This window comes from Carassius gibelio, chromosome B22, assembly GCF_023724105.1.
Source record: "Carassius gibelio isolate Cgi1373 ecotype wild population from Czech Republic chromosome B22, carGib1.2-hapl.c, whole genome shotgun sequence".
Taxonomy (NCBI): Eukaryota; Metazoa; Chordata; class Actinopteri; order Cypriniformes; family Cyprinidae; genus Carassius; species Carassius gibelio.
In genome coordinates, this window is record NC_068417.1 from 2,155,587 (window position 1) to 2,177,027 (window position 21,441).

Below are 21,441 nucleotides of genomic sequence, written 5' to 3' on the forward strand. Positions count from 1 at the left end.
TGCTTATTTGCATGCGTACCTATGAATGCCTCAAGATTAACGTTCTAAAATTGCACTGTCATTTGTTTACATAAGACCGCCGGAATGGCGCTAATAATGTTACGGCCGCGGGTTCGAGTCCCGCTCAGAGCAGTCTGTACATAATGTTGATTTATTGTAATTATACATTGAATATAGTTAATCCTATTTAATGCCTTTTGTAACTATATAATATTTTTGGCAATTTTTATTGTTGTTATACTTATTATTGTGTACCTTTTATTTACCATTATTGTGTGTATCCTTTCAGAACCAAACATACCCACATATCTACAGTGGAGAATAAAAATTAAAGAAGAAACATCAGAGTCATTGCATTCTAACCGGATGTGCCATAGTGATTGCAAACCTTTACTAACCAGCCCCAAATAAATACCTCAAAACAGAGACCCTCGAGCAAGAACTGAACCCCAACTGTTCCTCAGCGCTGCAGGTGTGTGTGTGTGTGTGTGTGAGAGAGAGAAAGAGTGTGTGTGTGTGTGTGTGTGCGTGTGCGAGAGAGTGTGCGTGTATCTGTTCACGGTGTGTGTGTGTGTGTGTTAAATGCAGAGTATGGGACACTATATACTGTTCCTCAGCGCTGCAGGTGTGTGTTTGTGTGTGTGTGTGTGTGTGTGTGTATATGTGTTAAATGCACTAGACTTGGCCACACGTCACATCCTTTCCTTTTCTTTTCCTGAAAGTAAACAGTGATCTTTAATCTGACTGTAACTGCTGTAGAGTATAATGACACTAACTCTAGTTTCTCCATCTTGAATTGTGTGTTCATCAGTAGATCACTGAGGTGTTTCACTCCAGAGTCTCCTAGTAGTTCATTCCAGCTCAGGTTCAGTTCTCTCAGGTGTGATGGGTTTGATTTCAGAGCTGAAGTCAGGATGAGACACTGTTTCTCTGTAATACTGCATCCACACAGACTGAAGACAGAAAGAGAAAACACAATGAATCAGACACGTTATGTTCATGTGTGAGTTAAATTAATATTGAGTAAACATCATACAGTGAAATAAATAAAACATTGCCAAAAACCTTATTATATGACCATAAACAAATACAGAAGAAAAAAGATTAAAGTAGATTAAGATACAGCATCAACTACAGAACTATTTAAAAATAATATTAAAACTGAGTGTGTTCATGGTGTGTGTGTGTGTGTGTGTGGGGTGTGTGTGTGTGTGTGTGTGTTCACGGTGTGTGTGTACACTGTGTGTGGGTGTGTGTGTTTTCAAGGTGTGTGTGTACACTGTGTGTGTGTGTGTGGGTGTTCACGGTGTGTGTGTACACTGTGTGTGGGTGTGTGTGTGTGTGTGTTCACGGTGTGTGTGTACACTGTGTGGGTGTGTGTGTGTTTTGATGGCGTGTGTGTGTTCAAGGTGTGTGTGTGTACTGTGTGTGTGTGTGTGTGTGTGTACACTGTGTGTGGGTGTGTGTGTGTGTGTGTTTTCAAGGTGTGTGTGTGTGTTCACGGTGTGTGTGTTCACGGTGTGTGTGTGTGTGTGTGTGTGTGTGTGTGTGTGTGTGTGTGTGTGTTAAATGCAGAGTATGGGACACTATATTTGGCCACACGTCACATTCTTTTCTTTCCTTTCCTTTTCCTGAAAGTAAACAGTAATCTTTAATCTGACTGTAAGTGCTGTAGAGTATAATGATACTAACTCTAGTTTCTTCAGCTTGAATTGTGTGTTCATCAGTAGATCACTGAGGTGTTTCACTCCAGAGTCTCCTAGTAGTTTATTCCCGCTCAGGTTCAGTTCTCTCAGGTGTGATGGGTTTGATTTCAGAGCTGAAGTCAGGATGAGACACTGTTTCTCTGTAATACTGCAATCACGCAGACTGAAGACAGAAAGAGAAAACACAATGAATCAGACACGTTATGTTCATGAAGTCACAGCAGAACAACCTTCATCTGTCAAATCACAGCATTTTAATCTACATTGAGAGAAAGAGAGAAGATAGAAGAAAACTATTTAATAAAGTCACAATTTCTTGATAAAACAAAAAAACAGAGGAAGAGAGTCTGAACACATTTGGATAATTTTCCACAATTTGGTCTACAAAATAGAAAAACAAATAAGTTGTTCATTTAATCAAATAATTGACACTTCTCATGATTTATGTACAATTTCTCCTGATTCATGATAGAAATACCATGAAGTTTTAATTCCCAACAACCTTGTGTGAAATGTGTTAACATCTTTCATATTTTTTTATTTGTGTCATATAATTCTTATTTCATCTTTTGTCTAAAACTGATCATATTGTCTAAAATAAAAGTCCTGACTGCTGTGTATTTGTGTTTAAACTGATTCTGGTCTGCACATCACTACAACGTAAATGCATTCGCTCTGCTCTGTCCAGTGACTTGATCATTTTTGCTACACAGATTCAACTTTGCACATCTAAATAAAACTGTAGGTTTGTCTGTGTGTGTAGATGTGAAGTACAGTAATATTTCTCTGAAACAGGTCAGACTGAAGAAGCAATGCCTGCACAGAATAAAGCCCAGTCTGGACCGGTTCTGTTCAGTTGTGTTACACATTCATTAATCTGGTGTTTGATGACAGAGAGATGATATGAAGCATCAATAAACACTATGAATATGTTCTGATACAGCAGCACAGAACTATTCTGTTGTGTCTCATTAATAAACACAATGAAAACAGTTCTGTCCCACTGGATAAAAGAGAAATGTTTGTGTATTTTTGGTATTATTAACTGAAATGATTGGATATTGGGTTGTGTATTTGACCTGCTGTATGAGCAGAAATTTCAAATGTTTAGATCACACAACAACTAACTTTACAAGTAAAATATACAATACAGAATATAGACAGATTAACTATACAAAAATATATGAACATATATAAAAATATACATATATATAGTGCAAAAAACAAGCTATCACGGGTTGATCCAAAAATGAGCGGGTGCAAGAGAAAAGGTGAAGATCAATGTTTTATCAATCAGTTGCCCGTATTTAATAAATAAGAAGCAAATATACAGCAGACAATGTAATGAGGTGCTGGAACGATTACTTGCATTGATGTGAACTGGAGGGTGCCGAAACTCAGCTTGTGCCTCGTAGATTTGAGAAATATGACTACTGAAATGAAATGACTACTTTTAAATGAAAATATTCAAAACAAAATAAATAGGCTACTCTCTGATGATGTAATCCAAATGAAATGTGCATTTCTCTCTGCCGTTCATGGCAAGTCCGCATCGTCCACTTCATCTTTACAGCGAATCAGAAAACACCAGTTTATTACTAAACAATTAAATGTCTCCTTGCTAATTTAGACATTCATAATCATTACTTTAACCAATTCTTTGTGGCAAGCTTTATGCGTGCGGTCATAACGCTTATTATCCTGTAGGCTATAGCCTATAAGTAATTAAATTAATATAAGAATGTGATTTGTCCATGAATGGCTTAAATGAACAACTACTAGTCGACTAGAAAAAATAATAATAATTAGTCGGAGGCAGCCCTTATTCCACATATTTTGGAACCAGCAGGCCATTTTGGGTTGAGCGAGACCCCCCCGAATGAGTGAATATTCAGAAATGTGCTCTCCGCTCACGAGCTCTGATCAGAACAAACCCAAACCTCACGGTCTGCTGAACTTGCAGAAACACTGGTCAGGTGTGGGTTGTTTATATATTGACCCGCGCATCACTGGTAACAGTCAGTGAGGGTGATGGGAAGATAGTTTTTAAAGGGTCATGAAACCCCAGACTACTTTTTCTGAGATTGTATCAGAGGTGTGTGTGTTGCACTTCATAGTCTTTAACTTTATAAAATGATCCTCTGCACTGATGCTCTCCAGACGCAGAGAAACTCCAGCTTCATTCATAACCTCCTTAACCTAAACTCAGAGACCCAGTTGGTCAAAAAACCTGGCATACACGCATATACTTTTTTAAAAAATTAGTCTTCAATCCTCGGTTTGCAGTCAGTAAACATGATCACATTCAGCAGTCACAGCAGAAGTTAGAGACTAAATGTAACTGATGTCTATTCAAAAGTTGTATTAATCTTTTCTAAGAAGGTTGAAAGCTGTATTAAAGACAAAAGACAGTAAACACTTTAATAAAATACTGTCTATTTCTAATGTGTTCACATTATTTTCTCCAACCTCTGTGCACTTAAAGGGATAGTTCACCCAAAAATGAAAATTACTCCATGATTTACTCACCCTCAAGTCATCCTAGATGTATATGAATTTCTTCTTTCAGACAAATATAATCAGTTATATTAAAAATGTCCAGGCTCTTCCAAGCTTTATAACGTGGGGTCGGACTCAAATGAGAATTAAAATAGAGGACTGTAACATTACTAGTCATGTAACATGTGAAATGATGTAAGATACTCACTTCAGTGTGTTGAGTGTACAGTGTTTATCCTGCAGTAGAGCAGAGATCTGATTCACTCCTGTGTCTCCTAGTTCACGTCCACTCAGATTCAGCTCTCTCAGGAGTAACGGGTTTTTACCCACAATTCCAGCCACATACTGACAGCCTTCATCTGCAGCAGGACCCAAAAACCTGCAGAAGATAAGATGAAGCTGGAATCAATCCAGTGTGTATCGCATCACAAAACATTTAAAGATTATCAAACACTGTTTGTAATGAAAAGCTCTTTTTCAAGTTTAAACAGTTGAACATTTAAATATATATTTTTTTTTTAAGAAAGACAAAAGTCAAAAGTAAATTTAAAAGAAACTCGGGCAAAAGCTCACTAGATCATGATTCTCAAAAATCTGAAGATTGTTCTGGCTTTTAAGCAGGAGATGAGGAAAGTTAACAAAGAGATAACTAGATTGTGACAGTTAAGCATTCATAGTGATATATTTAGATTATCTTTTGATGCCGGCTCTTTCTATTATTATGTAGCAGAATTCACCAAACACTGGATTTCTGATCCACTAATAGAGAACATGATCAGATCATCTCTGGATAGTTTTATTTAACTGATAATTCTGCTCATTATGAGAGGAACTGCAGGTTCAGACGTGTGTGTGTGTGTGTGTGTGTGTGTGTGTGTGTGTGTGTGTGTGTGTGTGTGTGTGTGTGCTGAATCATCAGTGATCGTCTCCATCACATGTTTGTGGTCTGTAATAGATCTGCTGTAGTAGAATTAGGGCTGTAGTTATCAAATATTTTAGTAATCGAGTATTCTACCAAAAATTCCATCGATTAATCGAGTAATCGGATAAAATGTGTTTTTGCTTAATTAAAGTGCAATATTAATTATGCAAGATAAAATAAGACTCCTGGGTGTTGTGACGGTCACGGAGGGACCACACATTCAACATGGACGTTAATACGCACACATACGCACAAACACACACCGAGAATGTTTGGTGATACAAGAGTTTATTGTAATTATTGATCAGAGAGTGAATTAAATACCTGTAAGCTATGTGTATTGTTCCCGTGTATCGTTTGTCCCGTGATTTTTAGAGTCTTGGTAAGAAACAATGGCAGGAATTATTGGTTCCGCTTAGGGTGGGGATCTACCATGTATTAATTGAGCGTGGGGGTTTCAGGGGCAACGTGGCCGAGTTATTGCTGTTATTTCCTGTTTAATGTGAACGGATTAATAACATCAAAGTAGATTTAGTAGAACATCATGCCAATATGTTTGTTTCAGACTCTGTATATTTAAGGGAACATGTGTAAAGTGTTTTCTGTGAGTTTGTCCCTCCACATGTGGTAATGGTGCTGTTTCTGCAGTGGAGAGTATGGCCTGAGGGTTGCAGGTATTTTATTCACTCTCTGATCAATAATTACAATAAACTCTTGTATCACCAAACAGTCTCGGTGTGTGTTTGTGCGTATTAACGTCCATGTTGAACGTGCGGTCCCTCCGTGACCATCACAGGCCTCTTAAAATGTACAACTTTTTTTTTTTTAAATGCATAGAATGCAATGCATACATCATGAATTAACATTTAATTATTACCTATTGTTTCTCTGTCTGTACTTGTACTGTGAACAATGACAATAAAGTTGACAGATTTTTAGAATTAAGTTCATTTAAGTGCCATTCAGTTGGGGTTTTAAATAAAGCATTTTCTGAGATGCACATTAAACATTAAACACATAAAACATTAATTTAATTTATCTTTGAATTATTGAAAATTAACGTAACTTTTTGGTAAACAGGGGATTTACTATTAAAAATAAAACATGGAAGAAATGTTGTGTGATTAAACCTTTAAAAAAATAATATATATATATTTTTTGTGGTAGGCTATGTACATTCTGCTGAACAATAGTCTTTAGCCGGACTTTTATTTTGACGGGTTGACGTACCTTTACAGTTCTGTGTATGTGATGTGACGCTAGTTTTACTCAAATCAGACGGTCAAATGCTCATGAAGTGACTGTCAGAGCAGTTCTGGAGATGTTCCTCGTGTGTTCAAGACCTGTGATACAGCAGATGCTGAAATTACCGTGAGTGTCATGCGCGCTTCAGTGTGTGTACATAAAGGAAGTCACGCTTCTGCTCCATTCATTAACAGAGACACGCAGAACATGCAGGATTCATATTTAAATAGTCTGTTCCGACTTAATATTTACAGATATTATTCCATATTGTGATTTGATGTAAGTGCAATGACCTATTCTTGATTAATTCATTCAAAATTTGGTAAATTCCGTGCCATTCCGTGTTTAACTGTCCGTTTTTATGACTGGATTCCTCAATTCCCTCCGCATTATCTGCATCGCGGAAATCATAGGGCCCTAGTTGTGGTATGCCAGCTCTATCTTGCAATGGACACACGCCACGACGTTCTCTTTACATTTGCCCGCGCCCTCAAATCAAAACACTGCTGACTCCTTGCAGTATGCAACCTCGGACGCAGCGCTTGTGTCTCCTTCCGCTTTGTGGGTGACGTAAACGCGTTGTCACATTAAAACAATCATTGCGAAAGAACCTGACGTGAGATTTAAAATAAATCAATTTTTGTAATCGAGTTACTCAAGGAATCGTTTCAGCCCTAAGTAGATCTACAGTGTTGTGAATCTGAGCTTGATGGAAAATTAATGTACAGTGCATTCAACAACATTTAAACAATCAGGATAATAAATCACACTGAATATGTTTCATGAGAAATGTCCACAATAACACAATCATAAATGTTAACTATTGAGGCATCAAACTACTGAACACCAGCACATCTATGTGTTAATCTAAACATGAATCTATTTAAATCTTATCCAAAATGTCTGATTAAGCTGTAACTTTTAACAAAACTAAAATGTGCTGACATTTATCATCAAAACAACAGCAGCTGCAGCATCTGATCTTTCATGTTTGATCATTTTCAACAACAGATTGTGTACCTGGCTGAATTAGTGAAATAATATTATTCTTTAATATAATATAATATAATATAATATAATATAATATAATATAATATAATATAATATAATATAGTGTGTGTGTGTGTGTGTGTGTGTATATATATATATATATATATATATATATATATATATATATATATATATATATATATATATATATATATATTTATATATATATATATATATTTATTAGGGGTGTAACAGTATGCAAAAATCACGGTTCGGTACGTACCTCGGTTTTAAAGGGGGGGTGAAATGCTATTTCATGCATACTGAGTTTTTTTACACTGTTAAAGAGTTGGATTCCCATGCCAAACATGGACAAAGTTTCAAAAATTAAGTTGTACGTTTGAAGGAGTATTTCTGTTCAAAAAACACTCCTTCCGGTTTGTCACAAGTTTCGGAAAGTTTTTTTCGAGTATGGCTCTGTGTGACGTTAGATGGAGCTGAATTTCCTTATATGGGTCCTGAGGCACGTCTGCCGGAAGAGCGCGCGAACCCGTATAGCAGAGCACTGAGAGCACAACAGACTTCACTGAGCAGAGCGAGAGCGTCGCGAAATGTCACAAAAGAAGTGTGTTTTTGGTTGCCAGGGCAAGACAACCCTGCACAGATTACCAAAAAAAAAACAGCATTAAGGGACCAGTGGATGGAGTTTATTTTTACAGAGCATCAACGGAGTTGTGCAAGTGTTTTTGTTTGTTCCCTGCATTTTGAAGATGCTTGTTTTACAAACAAGGCCCAGTTTGACGCCGGATTTGCACATCGTTTATTTCTTAAGGATAATGCAGTCCCAACGAAAAAGGGTCACGATCGTGTGTTGGAACCGCAGGCGGTGAGTAAAACTGCTTCAAATATCTCTGTGTTGTTAACTTAGTTATCGGCGCGTAAGAACATCAAGTAAACAACATGCGATGTTAAATTTCAGCCTCTGGATCTGATTCTGGATCATTAATATACAGCTGAATCTGACTGTTAGCCATGTTTTGTTTTGGATGATGTTTTTTTCCTCACGGTAATGTCACAGTTTCCAGATGCTCTCAACGCAAAAGCTTACTCGCGCTCGTGATTCTTTAGCTCCGCCCACACGTCACGCCTCCAGCCGGTCGTGTTTTTCCGGGAAAAAAACGGTACAGATTATCTTTCTCTTATGAATATAATAAAACTAAAGACTTTTTGGAGTTATGAAGGATGCAGTACTACTCTATAGGTTCTCAAGATAAACAGGATATTGAGTGAAAACGAGCATTTCACCCCCCCTTTAAAGTCACGGTTCGGTTCATTTTCGGTACAGTAAGGGAAAAAAATGCAAACATTAAACTGCAGGTTGTTTATTACTATACACTTTTTTAAATACTTTTTTTTTAAAAGAATAAGAAATTAAATACTTCTGTTATTAAGCTCTCCACTTAATAAAATACTCGGCATTAAACCAATAACATAATAAAATATAATGAAAAATATAATAAATAACTATGATTACAGTGCAGCATTACCAATCCCAGCTTGTAGGCCTGCTTCACCAGAATCGTGCCTGACGCGACCATGGCGCGCTGCTGCTGCTGAAGATGACACAGAGGGAGACCGCCGACAGACCAGGCTCTTGTCTTAATCGATAATTATTAATTTGTTTTTTAAATTACATTTATATCTGAATTTATGTCAACCTATAGACTTTCAAACATCAAAGTGTCATGAATTAATATGTATTTGTGTACAAAATGACAAACATATTTTCCTATTCTATTTTGTCTGGAAACGCTTCCAAAAATAGGCGTCGGTTCTATTTTTAGCATGCACGTTTTTTCCACGCGTCTCATGCAGGCAGTCTGCAAGCTCTAACCTGTTAACATGGGAGCCGAATTAAAAACGGACACGCCACGCAACTGAGACACAATTGCTCCACGCATCCAGTGTGTCACCGGCCTTATAGAATCAGCTGCAGGGCAGGATTTGCGCTGAACGCGGAGACTTCCGCCACTTAATATGTTCATTTGGAAACACGAAAATTTACTTATATTCCACGCACAAAATATTGCATTCCGTCATTCGTTACACACGTGCACCGTAACGAAAGCCCTGTACCGAAACGGTCCGGTACGAATACACGTACCGTTACACCCCTAATATATATAATACATTTTAAATATTTGTATAATTGATTTTATATTATTTAATCAGGTCTCACCTCAGTGTCTTGAGTTGACAGTTTGGATCCTGTAGTAAATCACTCAGCTGCTTCACTCCTGATTCTCCAGGATCATTTCCTGTGAGATCCAGCTCTATCAGGTGTGAAGGGTTTGATCTCAGAGCTGAAGACAGAGCTTCATAACCTTCTTCAGTAATACTGCAGTCTGAAAGTCTATTAGAAAAGATGTTATTCTTCATTATAACACAGATTGCCACACAAGTACATGTTCTAAAATGAAGAAAATAAAAAGATGCATTACAGGATTTTTTGACCTGAATGGACTCTTTTCACAGTAAAGCTGGGTAAAGTTATAAATTGGTGAACGTAAACTACAACAAATGCAATTTTTAATTTTTGCATTTTTAATTTTCCACAATTATAGCCTACAGTTGCAATCAAAATTACTCAACCCCTCAGAAACTGCAGTACTTTACAAATACAAGCTTTTCTGAAGACCCAGGATAAAATCTAAATCACATCTATAACAGTACACTGGTTTCAAAAGTAATATATTAAAAGTCATAATGTCAATATATAATCTTATATAATGTATTATTTTTGAGTTAGAAGATTTTAATAACAGAGATATGTCACAATTATTCAACCCTTATTCAACATTGCTGTTTTACTTGGCAGTCTAAAGCCTCCAGGTTTTCATCCAAAATATCTTCAATTGTGTTCCAACGACGAATAAAGCTTTAACGGGTTTGGAACGACATGGGGGTAAATTTTCATTTTGGAGTGGAGTATCTCTTATGTCTTATTTGCATGGTGGAGAATAAAATAGTTTAAAAACACAATTATGTCTTTAGAAACTATAATAAAAACAGAATTAGCTTGAGCTGTTACACATACACAGAGTTAACCCATGCATGTGCTGAAGTTGAGTAGCAAAAATGGAATAAGTCAACAGAGATCTCACAAAAGTTATAGAGAATAAATAATTGTATTACTTTAGAAAGTCTGTAAAGGCTGTAAGAAGATTTCCAAGACATTAAAAACCCTCAGCCTTATTCCTTATCTAAAAGTGTGTTGTACCAGAAAACCTTTTTAGTGTGTTGAAGAACAACCTGCAATGTACAGCCAAAGACTTGGAAAATGACCCAATGAAAGAAGGAAAACCATTTCAGTGCAGTGTGTAAGAACACTAGACAAGTATGGCCTTCATGTTGAGACATCTTGGAGAATACCACTCTTGATCAAGAAGAACAAAAGGCAGACTTGAACTTGGTAAAATTCATATGTGTAGACCTGTGGAGCTCTGGAGGAATGTTTTATGGAGTGATATGGCCAAGCTCATAAGCAGAAGAACACCATCTCCATCGTCAAACTTGAGGTGGATCAGTGCTGTTATGGGGTGTTTTACTGCAGCAGGAAGTGGAAATCATGACTGTATGAAGGACATCATGTATTCTTTGAAGTATCAGGTCATTTTGACAAAAATTGTAATGCCTTTGGTGCAAAGACTGAAGCTCATGATCAATGGACTTTTCTGCAGGAAAGTCATCCCAAAGTACACATCCAAATCTACTTCTGCTTGGTTCAGGGATAAGTCATAGAATGTTCTTGAGTGGCTTGTTCAGTCTCCAGATTTAACTCTCATTGAAAATATCTGGATGAATTTAAAGAAAGCAGTGGCAATGTGAAAACCAAAGATTATCAGTGATCAAGAAGCTTTTTCAGATGAGGAATGGGTCAAGACTGTAGTAGAGAGATGACCGAAGCTTCTAAACACTTACAGGCAGCGTTTATTGGTGATTTTTATTAATAAAATTGGACTTTTTTTTGGGGGGGGGGGGGGGGGGGTTTAATAATTCTGAACATGAATGTTTAGATCCAATTTGAATTTCATCATGATTCATCAATGTTCCATCACACAAAAGTGTATTAAAAAACAGAAGAAGTTGTGGCCTAATGGTTAGAGGGTTGGACTCCCAATCGAAGGGTTGTGGGTTCTAGTCTCGGGCCGGACGGAATTGTGGGTGGGGGGAGTGCATGTACAGTTCTCTCTCTACCTTCAATACCACGACTTAGTTGCCCTTGAGCAAGGCATTGAACCCCCAACTGCTCCCCGGGCGCCGCAGCATAAATGGCTGCCCACTGCTCCGGACTGCGGAATGGGACTCACACTGTGCTCACAGTGTGTGTGTGTGTTCACTGCTCTGTGTGTGTGCATTTCGGATGGGTTAAATGCAGAGCACAAATTCTGAGTATGGGTCACCATACTTGGCTGAATGTCACTTCACTTTCACTTTCACTTTCAAAATGTCTAGCAGGTTAAGGGGGTTGAATTATGTTGATTGCAACTGTATTATAACCTTCTTCTGTGATACTGCAGTCTGAAACTCTTCAGAAAGACCAAACTGATGAATGAATGAATGAATGAACGAATGAATGAATGAACGGACGAATACATAAAAACATGCATTACACCATTAGAATATTAACATTTCCCATCACCTCCAAAAATCCATCCGTTTGTCAATATTTTATAAAAATATCTACACCAACACACCAATTTCATTCCTTTTGACACAGCACCAGTTTACAGACCAGCTGGAGCTTAACATTGATTCATGTTTAGATTAACCAAATTCAGACCTGAGTATCTGTAGTGTCTGTGAATTTCTCAGCAGGCTGGAGATTTCTGTCACTCCAGAGTCTCCTATTTGATTCCTGCTCAGATCCAGCTCTGTCAGAATTGAAGCGTTTGAATTTAGAGCTGCAGCCAGAACATGACAACCTCCTTCAGTGATACAGTTGTTCTTCAGACTACATGAAGAGAAAACACTTCAGTTATAATCTTAATATTTACCAGTATGTTTTAGCTGACATTTAACAAATAATGGTGATGATGATGATGATGATGATGGCAACTCATTCAGTCAGCAATCTCTTATACAAGACGCACAAAAAACACCCAGTAGCAAGAATTTAAAAATGTCCTTGTAACATTGAAATAATATATGTCAATGTGTTGAGTGTACAGTGTTTTTCCTGCAGTAGAGCATCGTGCCTAGATCTAGACTTAAAAAAACACATTTAAACACTGTCATTTGCATTAAGAAACGGCTCCAATAAACCATATATGGTGACAACACCTCCCTTTATATATCATGTGAATGTGTAATGTCCTCACCCTAAATAATGGAAAAAGAAAGCAGTACCGACTGAGAAGACATTCTGTGCACTCACTAAACAGATCAGTGCGTTCTTTTTAAACATGTTTTCTGCACAGAGCATGGTTTGCAGAATCCTCCAGCAAAGCAAGATCAGTCATGACACTAAAGCTACATTTCAAATGACTTCCCAGCTGCACGCAAAAAAAGGCATACCTTATTATTTTTGTCTTGTTTTTACTTTAAATCATCAAGATGCGTTTACTATATATAAGCAAAAATATATTTAGTCTTGTTTCCTGGGGGGATAAACAAGACTAAATATCTCATCTAACTTGAAATATTCATTTATAAATGTAGTATTTGCAATTAAAGGACACAGGAAACACACAGTAGCACTTTCTTTTTGTAGTATTGCCATTCTAGCACTAGATTCTCTGCTTAAGCATGTTCAGAGTTGTGCTTATATTTACACACATTCCTATGTTAAAGTACAAGACGGAAGATCCCTAACTTTGCATGAGACTGTTCTTCCGCACTCGTTACACACACATCTGTGCATATGCACTGTTGGTAATTGAGGGGCCTGAAATGTGGAGTTTATGCTGAAATTAAAGCCTGCAAATTGTCCAAATTTAAATGAACAAAACACTAATGATTGTCACAAAACTTACCTCAGTATCTCTAATTTGCAGTTTATATTCTCCAGGCCAGTGCAGAGTAGCTTCACTCCTGAATCCTGCAGATTATTATTGTTCATGTTCAGCTCTTTCAGATTGGTATCTGATCCAAGAACTGAAGCCAGAGCTGGACAGCTTTTGTCTGTTAAGCCACAATCATTTAGCCTACAAGAGAAATAAATCAAATCACAGAGTTAGATACATGTAATACATTTGTTAAATACAAAAAAATAATTTATACCAATACACTGCATATATATTAGAATTGTATTGATTCAATTTGATTCAAATAAAACTTAATAAAATATGTAAATGAATAATAGGCTTATATCATTAATGGCAATGAGTTATATATTTAAAAGTGCTGCTCTATTATCTGGATGAGTGTCTTGAGGTGGAGAATCTGGAGTTTAATAATTTATTCATTAAGGTTATGCAAGTGTATATCTCCTTTATAGCAGAAGTTGAACTGAATATTGGAGTAGAAACAACTAAGAAACAGTGCATTTTATAATAACATCATGTGCTTCTACTGTAGCTAACTAAACAGCTTGTTTTGCTGAAAAGAGATATTTTTACATAAAACCCATGTAAATCTAATAAACCAGCATTGCACATTAAATCCAAAGGACTGCAGTTTTTAAAGGAAAAAAAAGTTCAAGAAATTGTTTTGACTTTACCCTAAAAGAGATATATACTTATAACTAGGGGTTATAACCATACGGTATACTATAGCAATGTTTTCCGCAGCAATACGGATCTTTTAGTATACTACTTGGTAGAATTATAAAATCAATTTCTTGACAAATCAACTAGATGCTGGTGTTGAGTTTTTTTTTTTTTTCTGGTAAAGTCAGCTGGGTCACCTTCTGAAATAAAGATGACGGGAACGCGGAAAGTTATCAGATGGAGATGTGTAGCACTGCATGAGGCAAATGGTGGTCACACCAGATACTGACTGGTTTTCGGACACCCCCCTCGAACCATCAATACAGTAAACTGCACATTTTAGAGTGGCCTTTTATTGTGGCCAGCCTAAAGCCCCTTTCACACTAAACATTGGACCAAGTAAATTTCCCGGTCGCCTTCTGTGTGAACGCAAACACGTCCCGGGATTGATCCAGGGTTAGGGACCTAGGAACATTGCCGGGTTCAGTCCCGGAACGAGCTCTGTGTGAACAAAAGTCAGAACTAATGCTGTAAAGGGTGTGTCGTAGTGATGACGCACGATATCACGTGACTCTTTTACCAGGTGTTTTGAAGGCAGATCAATGTTCGCTACTAAAAAATTTGCAAATTGTAATGAAGCAGAGATCAGTTAGTTCCTCACTTTCGGCGCTGAAGCTGAGATCGCCATTTTAAGTGAAAGTTAACCTGCCTAGCGTTTTCGACTCATACATTACACGTCACACCCTGATGTCACATGTCTTTACGGGACCTTTAGGGGTTGTGTGTGAATGCTTGCACATATTCCAGGTAATCACTGGTAGTGTGAAAGTGCAAAATCTAACAACAAGTGCAACAATTGCCGGGACACATTTCCCGTGTATTTGCCAGAATCACAGTGGGAAAGGGCCTAAAGGCTGATCATGCTGTCAAATCAGCATCTTGATATGCCACACCTGTTAGGTGGATGGATTATCTCAGCAAATAGAAAAAGAAGTGCTCACTAACACAGATTAAGACAGATTTGTGAACAATATTTGAGAGAAATAGGTCTTGGCAATAGGAAAAATGGCAAAAAAATCTTGCTCCTGTTTGCAGTAGCGATACTGTGCTGTAACATGTTCCCTTCTGGAGGAATGAACTCCCCAACTCAATCCGAGCAGCTGAGTCCTTAGCCATCTTCAAGAATCGGCTTAAAACACATCTCTTCCATCTTTATTTGACCCTCTAACTTTAACACTCACTATTCTAATTCTATTCTTTAAAAACATCTAACTACCTTTCTAATCTTTTTGTATTCTATTTTCTTTTCATTTATTACGCAATTGTATATGTATGTGTGTGTGTATGTGTAAAGACCTCTAACTAGCTTGCTCTATTCTTTTTTATTATTTTTTATTCTATCTGTTTTCTGTTTATTTATTATATTATTTAAAATCCCATGCTACGTGTACTGTGTTAACCTAACTGACACTTGTTATAGCTCTTATATATCATTGCTCTTTTTGTTATTTTTGATTGCTTCCACTGTCTTCATCTGTAAGTCGCTTTGGATAAAAGCATCTGCTAAATGAATAAATGTAAATGTAATGTAACATGTTATATCTATATGCCGTGAACTGATAATAAGAACTTTGTAGGACTATAATCATTTAGATAGTCCAAAAAAAAATTAATAAATAAATCCAACAACTTATAACTGATTCTGTTACATTGAAGTGGATAAAAAAGTATTTATTGATTATTAATATTAAGTTATCAGTTTACAATAAGGTTCCATTAATGTTTAACACAAACAAACAATGAACAATACATTACAGTATTTATTAGTCTTTCTTAAAGTTAGTTAATGAGAATACAGTTGTTCATTATTAGTTTATGTTTATTAAGAGTGCATTAACTGTTAACTAGCACAACTGTTGATTTTAATAATGAATTAGTAAATGTTGAAATTAATATGAAAGGGTTATTTCAGGCAAAAATGAAAATTATAAAATAAAAATTACTACTTCACACTGTACGTCAACAGTCACAACAGTCGCGCTCACAATAGACCCGGAAGAGACTTCAGAATCTCAGAATATCTCAATATATTGACACAAGTATCGTGATAATATCGTATCGTGAGGCCTATCCCTACTTATAACTGGTGTATGGTTAATTATCACTATAAATTGTGGTGTCCAAGCCTGCTATGTATCAATGTAGATTCATGTCATTTTAAGATGAGAACAAAACATGACAAGATATATTAAATAACTTACAGAGCTCTTTTGCAGGTTTTGATGACTGCTGATAATCTAATGAGACACTCGTCTGATTTCTTGAATTTCTGAAGCTCAAACTCCTCCAGCTCCTCCTCTGATGTCAACAACACAAAGACCAAAGCAGACCACTGGGCAGGTGAAAGATCAGCAGATGAGAGACTTCCTTTGCTAAGGTGGGTCTGAATGTCTTTCACCAGAGTTTGGTCGTTCAGTTCATTCAGACAGTAGAACAGATTGATGGATCTCTCTGGAGACAGATTAGACTCTAATTTCTGCTTGATGTACTGAACTATTTCCTTTTTTTTTTGGTCATTGTCTTCTTCATGTGTCAACAGACCCTGTAAGAGTCTCTGATTGGACTGGAGTGACAAACCAAGGAGGAATCGAAGAAAAAGATCCAGGTGTCCATTATCACTCTCTAGTGCCTTGTCCACTGCAGTCTTGAGCAAATCAATCATGGTTTTACTTTTGTTTTCCTGTTCTGTAGAGTCTTGATCAAACACACATTTCTTGTTGATGTCTAGAAACAGATGTGCATAAAGGGCTGCAATAAACTCTTGAATGCTCAAGTGAACGAAGCAGTACATGGTACCAAGAGTGATCCCTGTTTCCTCCTTAAAGATCTGGGTACACATGCCTGAGTACACTGATGCCTTATAGACGTCAATACCACAGGCTTCCAGATCTGTGTCATAGAAGATCACATTGTTTCTTTCCAGCTGATCAAATGCCAGTTTCCCCAGTGAAAAGATGGCATCTTTATCCCAGGAAACATCTGGTGTATGTTCTCCATCATACTTTCGTCTGCTCTGCTGGATCTGAAATCTGAGGAAGTGTGTGTACATTTGTGTCAGAGTCTTAGGAGTGTCTTCAGTATTTGACTCCTGCAGTGTTTTGGAGACATCATCAGCCTGATTGTTTTTCACAACATTATTTCTTTTCTCCTCTAAAATGTTCTGGAGAACAGTGGCTGAAATCCAGCAGAAGACTGGGATGTGGCACATGATAAAGAGACTCTTTGATTGTTTAACACGATCAATGATTTCTTTGGCCTGATTCTCATCCCTGAATCTTTTTCTGAAGTACTCCTCCTTTTGTGCATCATTGAATCCTCGTATCTCTGTCAGCCGGTCGATACAGTCAGGAGGAATCTTACTGGCAGCTGCTGGTCTGCTGGTGATCCAGATGAGAGCAGAAGGAAGCAGATTTCCCTTGATGAGGTTCGTCAGGAGAACATCCAGAGAGACTGGTGATGAAACATCAGACCACGTCTCATTATCCTTAAAGTTTACAGGAAGTCGACATTCATCCAATCCATCAAGAATGAACAAGACTTTGAATTGATTTCTTCTTGTAAGGTTCAGTCCTTTTGTCTCTGGGAAAAACTGAGTTATAAGGTCCATCAGACTTAGTTTTTCTTTCTCCTTTAAGTTCATCTCTCTGAATGGAAGAGGAAATATGAAGCTGATATCTTGATTTTCTTTTCCTTCGGCCCAATCCAGAACAAACTTCTGCACAGAGACTGATTTTCCGATGCCAGCAACTCCTTTTGTCAGTACAGTTCTGATCTGCTTGTCTTGTTCAGGTGCTTCAAACAAATGTTTGCACTCAACCTGTATCTCCTGTGATTCATGACGTCTGGAAGCAACTTCAATCTGTCTCACCTCATGTTCAGTATTGACCTGTTCACTACAACCCTGAGTGATATAGAGATCTGTGTAGATGTTCTTCAGAAGTGTAGAGTCTCCTTGCTTTGCAATTCCTTCAAACACACATTGATACTTCTTCTTTAGGCTACACTTTAGCTGATGAATGAAGACCAGCTCATCTAAACAGAAACAAAAACACAGATATTGTTTAATCATATTTTCTGTTCTACATTTATAAGTGACAATCTGACAGATGATTACGAGTCTCTTACTTTCTAGAGTATCAGCAGCTTCATCTTGCTTCATCTCTCTCAGGAAGTAGAGCGTGAGATCAAGAGCTGCTTCTTTCATACTGCATCTGTTCTCAATAAAGTCCTTCACAAAGTATTGCAAGTCCTCTTTTTGTAATATTTTCTTAAACTTTTCCAGTTCCTTCGTTAGAAATGTGATTATTTTGCTCTCAAGATCCTACGAAGAAAGAAAAGAATGAATGAGAGAACAAAATCCTATATTTGGTTAAAATTATTTATTCAGTAATTAAACATATTAATCAAAAATCAAGTTGAGACAAATATTACTTTGTTGTAAATATTAATAAAAATAGGCTTTCTTATTTTATAGGTTCTTAAAAAGAAAAAAGTAGAAATAAAAAGTTCTGTCACACTATTATTCAATAACATATTTGTTTATTATGATTATTAAATATTCCTGAAAATGTGTTTTATTACCTGGAAGATCTGCAGGAGACTGTCTGTAAAATTCTTGTGTTTCCTGTGAGACTGTAAATCTGGATCTAATGTTTCATACTGAAGCCTGAGAGTAAATAAAAAAAAAATATCAAAATACTGAATTTTTAGGGAATATATATATATATATATATATATATATATATATGACCAAAGTATATTTTAAACATTTTAGCAAAGAGAAAACCATTAAATAAGTAAAAAAAAAATAAAGGACTACAAGTAGTTGTATGATAATTATTCACTGACACACTTTCTGACACAGTCTATGTTTAAACCGAAATAGGAAACAGATCAAATACCGTTTGGTTCGTGATGTTGTTTCTTCACTGAAGTCCGGTGGATTATCCTTTGACCAGTCACTCTTCACAGACACAGAGCTGGACACATGTGAGTCTGATCTTACACTAATGACACAAAGAACAAAACACTTTACTACAGGAGCTCCTTCAGTCTCATTTAAAGAGCTTCACTGTTGAGGATGGTAATGAAGCACAGTATAGACATGCATTTGTTCATCTATGACTATGGATAGATGGAAAGACATATTCATGTTTGGCTGCATGATCTATTTTCATGGTAAATTTATACTTCCTTGTGTCTGCTTGTGTGATTGTGTTACTGGAAAGAAGCTCCAGACTGAGTTCAATAAAGAGGAAATCAGTGAGTTATTGTTTTATTTCATTCATTTCTATCACAAGCATCTTAGTGGAGAAATAAGCCAAAACAACATTATAATGTCAAAGATAATAAATACCTTTTGATAGATGTTTTTCTCTCACTGAAGTTCGGCATGTCACCCTTTGACTGGTCACTCTTCACAGACACATGTGAGCCTGATCTTACACTAATGACACAAAGAGAGAAGAGAATCTTTTCTACAGGAGCTTCATCTGTGTTTTATATTGACACATATTTTCTCTAGTCCTTCACAGAAACATCTGCAGAGTTTTAAAGACAGCAGTCATTCTTGTTTACAGACTCACATGTGTTTAACAAATCTGTATACACTTATTTAGGTGTGGGGTTTATTGTATTTTATGTGTTTTATGCTTTTTTTAAATTAGGCAGTTATGAAGCTCTGAAGTTCTGCAAATCATTTGTAAATATAAAACAAAGTTTGTTAAGGTTTTGTTTTTTTCAGCAATCCTCTGAAAGTGCAGCAGTGTTTAAAATGCTTCTCTGAAAACAGACTCAGTCTTACCTCTGTTTCTGTGAGAGACTCATCTTTCCTCTTTTCTCTGACAGACTGCAGCTAAACTGTCATTGATCAGCACTGGCTTGAGACAACAATCTGCTGTTCAGTGTGACCTGGAGATGATGAGGTTAATGAGATGAAGAAATATGTTCAGTTAGCAGCAACAGCAACAAAAACACTATATAAAATAAAGTGAGTTACAAACAATGCCCTGGTCTTATTCGGTTGTTAAGCGCAATCGTTCATATTTCACATTTAAGATAACCCTTTTCAGACTCACGGTGTACACCACAGTCTCCGTGCTCACAGCGTCCCAAACACAAATCAGTTTTATATTTATTTATTTATATTTTTCTTGCTGGTTATCTGTGATTTCGGTATGTTGTTAAAGTAATTTGAAAGAGGAGTAACTTGAAGTAGGAGGCGTAACTTGAAGTTGTCCAAATCACACAGAACCACACGAGATGTTAAAATTAGATGTTGTTGGCAATATTGCTGCTTTAAATAGGGCACAGAGTAGAATATTGATTATGTTTTCAAGGAAAGCAGGGGTTTTAGGCAGGATTTGATGTGTGTGTTATATTAATGTTATGGAACAATGTGAGTGATGTTTTAGTAGGAAAACCTATTATCTGACCCACACTCCGGAACAGAAATGGGTGGTAATGCACCAATAAGTGAAAGTGAAAGTGATGTGACATTCAGCCAAGTATGGTGACCCATACTCAGAATTCATGCTCTGCTTTTAACCCATCTGAAATGCACACACACAGAGCAGTGAACACACACACACACACTGTGAGCACACACCCGGAGCAGTGTTCATCATTTATGCTGCGGCGCCCGGGGAGCAGTTGGGGGTTCGATGCCTTGCTCAAGGGCACCTAAGTCGTGGTATTGAAGGTGGAGAGAGAACTGTTCATGCACTCCCCCCACCCACAATTCCTGCCGGCCCGAGACTAGAACCCACAACCCTTCGATTGGGAGTCCAACCCTCTAACCATTAGGCCACGACTTCCCACAAAAGCTGGATGCCAACCGCCGTTAAACTGAAAGAAGAGGAATATGACAGCTTGCTGTCTATGGTGCCGAGAGACAAGGGTGAGAATATATTTTTTTCCCAAAATAATTGTTTAAATTGAAGTGTAGAAGTCATTTTCACAATGTGGTATCGTTTTTGGAGTTAATAATCTATTAAAACTAAGGAGTAAAGTAAGCAACATATTAGCAAAATGTGTAAAGACGCTATCCCCCTGTTTCACAGACAAGTCTAATTGAACTAATCCTGGCTTAATCTAAACCCTATAATAATACCCTACATAATACAGCATATTTGTGATTATGCTGTAAAAACTCGTTTAATAGTGCATAACTTACAGGGGAGTTCCATTAAGTACACGTCTTATATCATCTGACAGGATAATGTTTGATCAGTATTAGATGAGCACATCTAACAGACATGAAACTGAGTGATGTCTGTGTGCTCTTTATGTAGAATTCATTCACTGTTGT

General features: G+C 37.0%; 1 protein-coding gene across 1 annotated transcript in view; it reads right to left on the bottom strand.

Annotated features, from left to right (window-relative positions):
* Window positions 1-21,441, bottom strand: part of LOC127987559 (uncharacterized) — a 1,718,354-nt gene that overhangs the window by 146,068 nt on the left and 1,550,845 nt on the right. The window contains exons 78-79 of the mRNA XM_052589927.1: window positions 1,693-1,869; window positions 777-953 (exon numbers count right to left, since the gene is read on the bottom strand). Of these exons, the coding sequence (XP_052445887.1) occupies window positions 777-953; window positions 1,693-1,869 (354 nt within the window). The remainder of the gene's footprint in view (window positions 1-776; window positions 954-1,692; window positions 1,870-21,441) is intronic.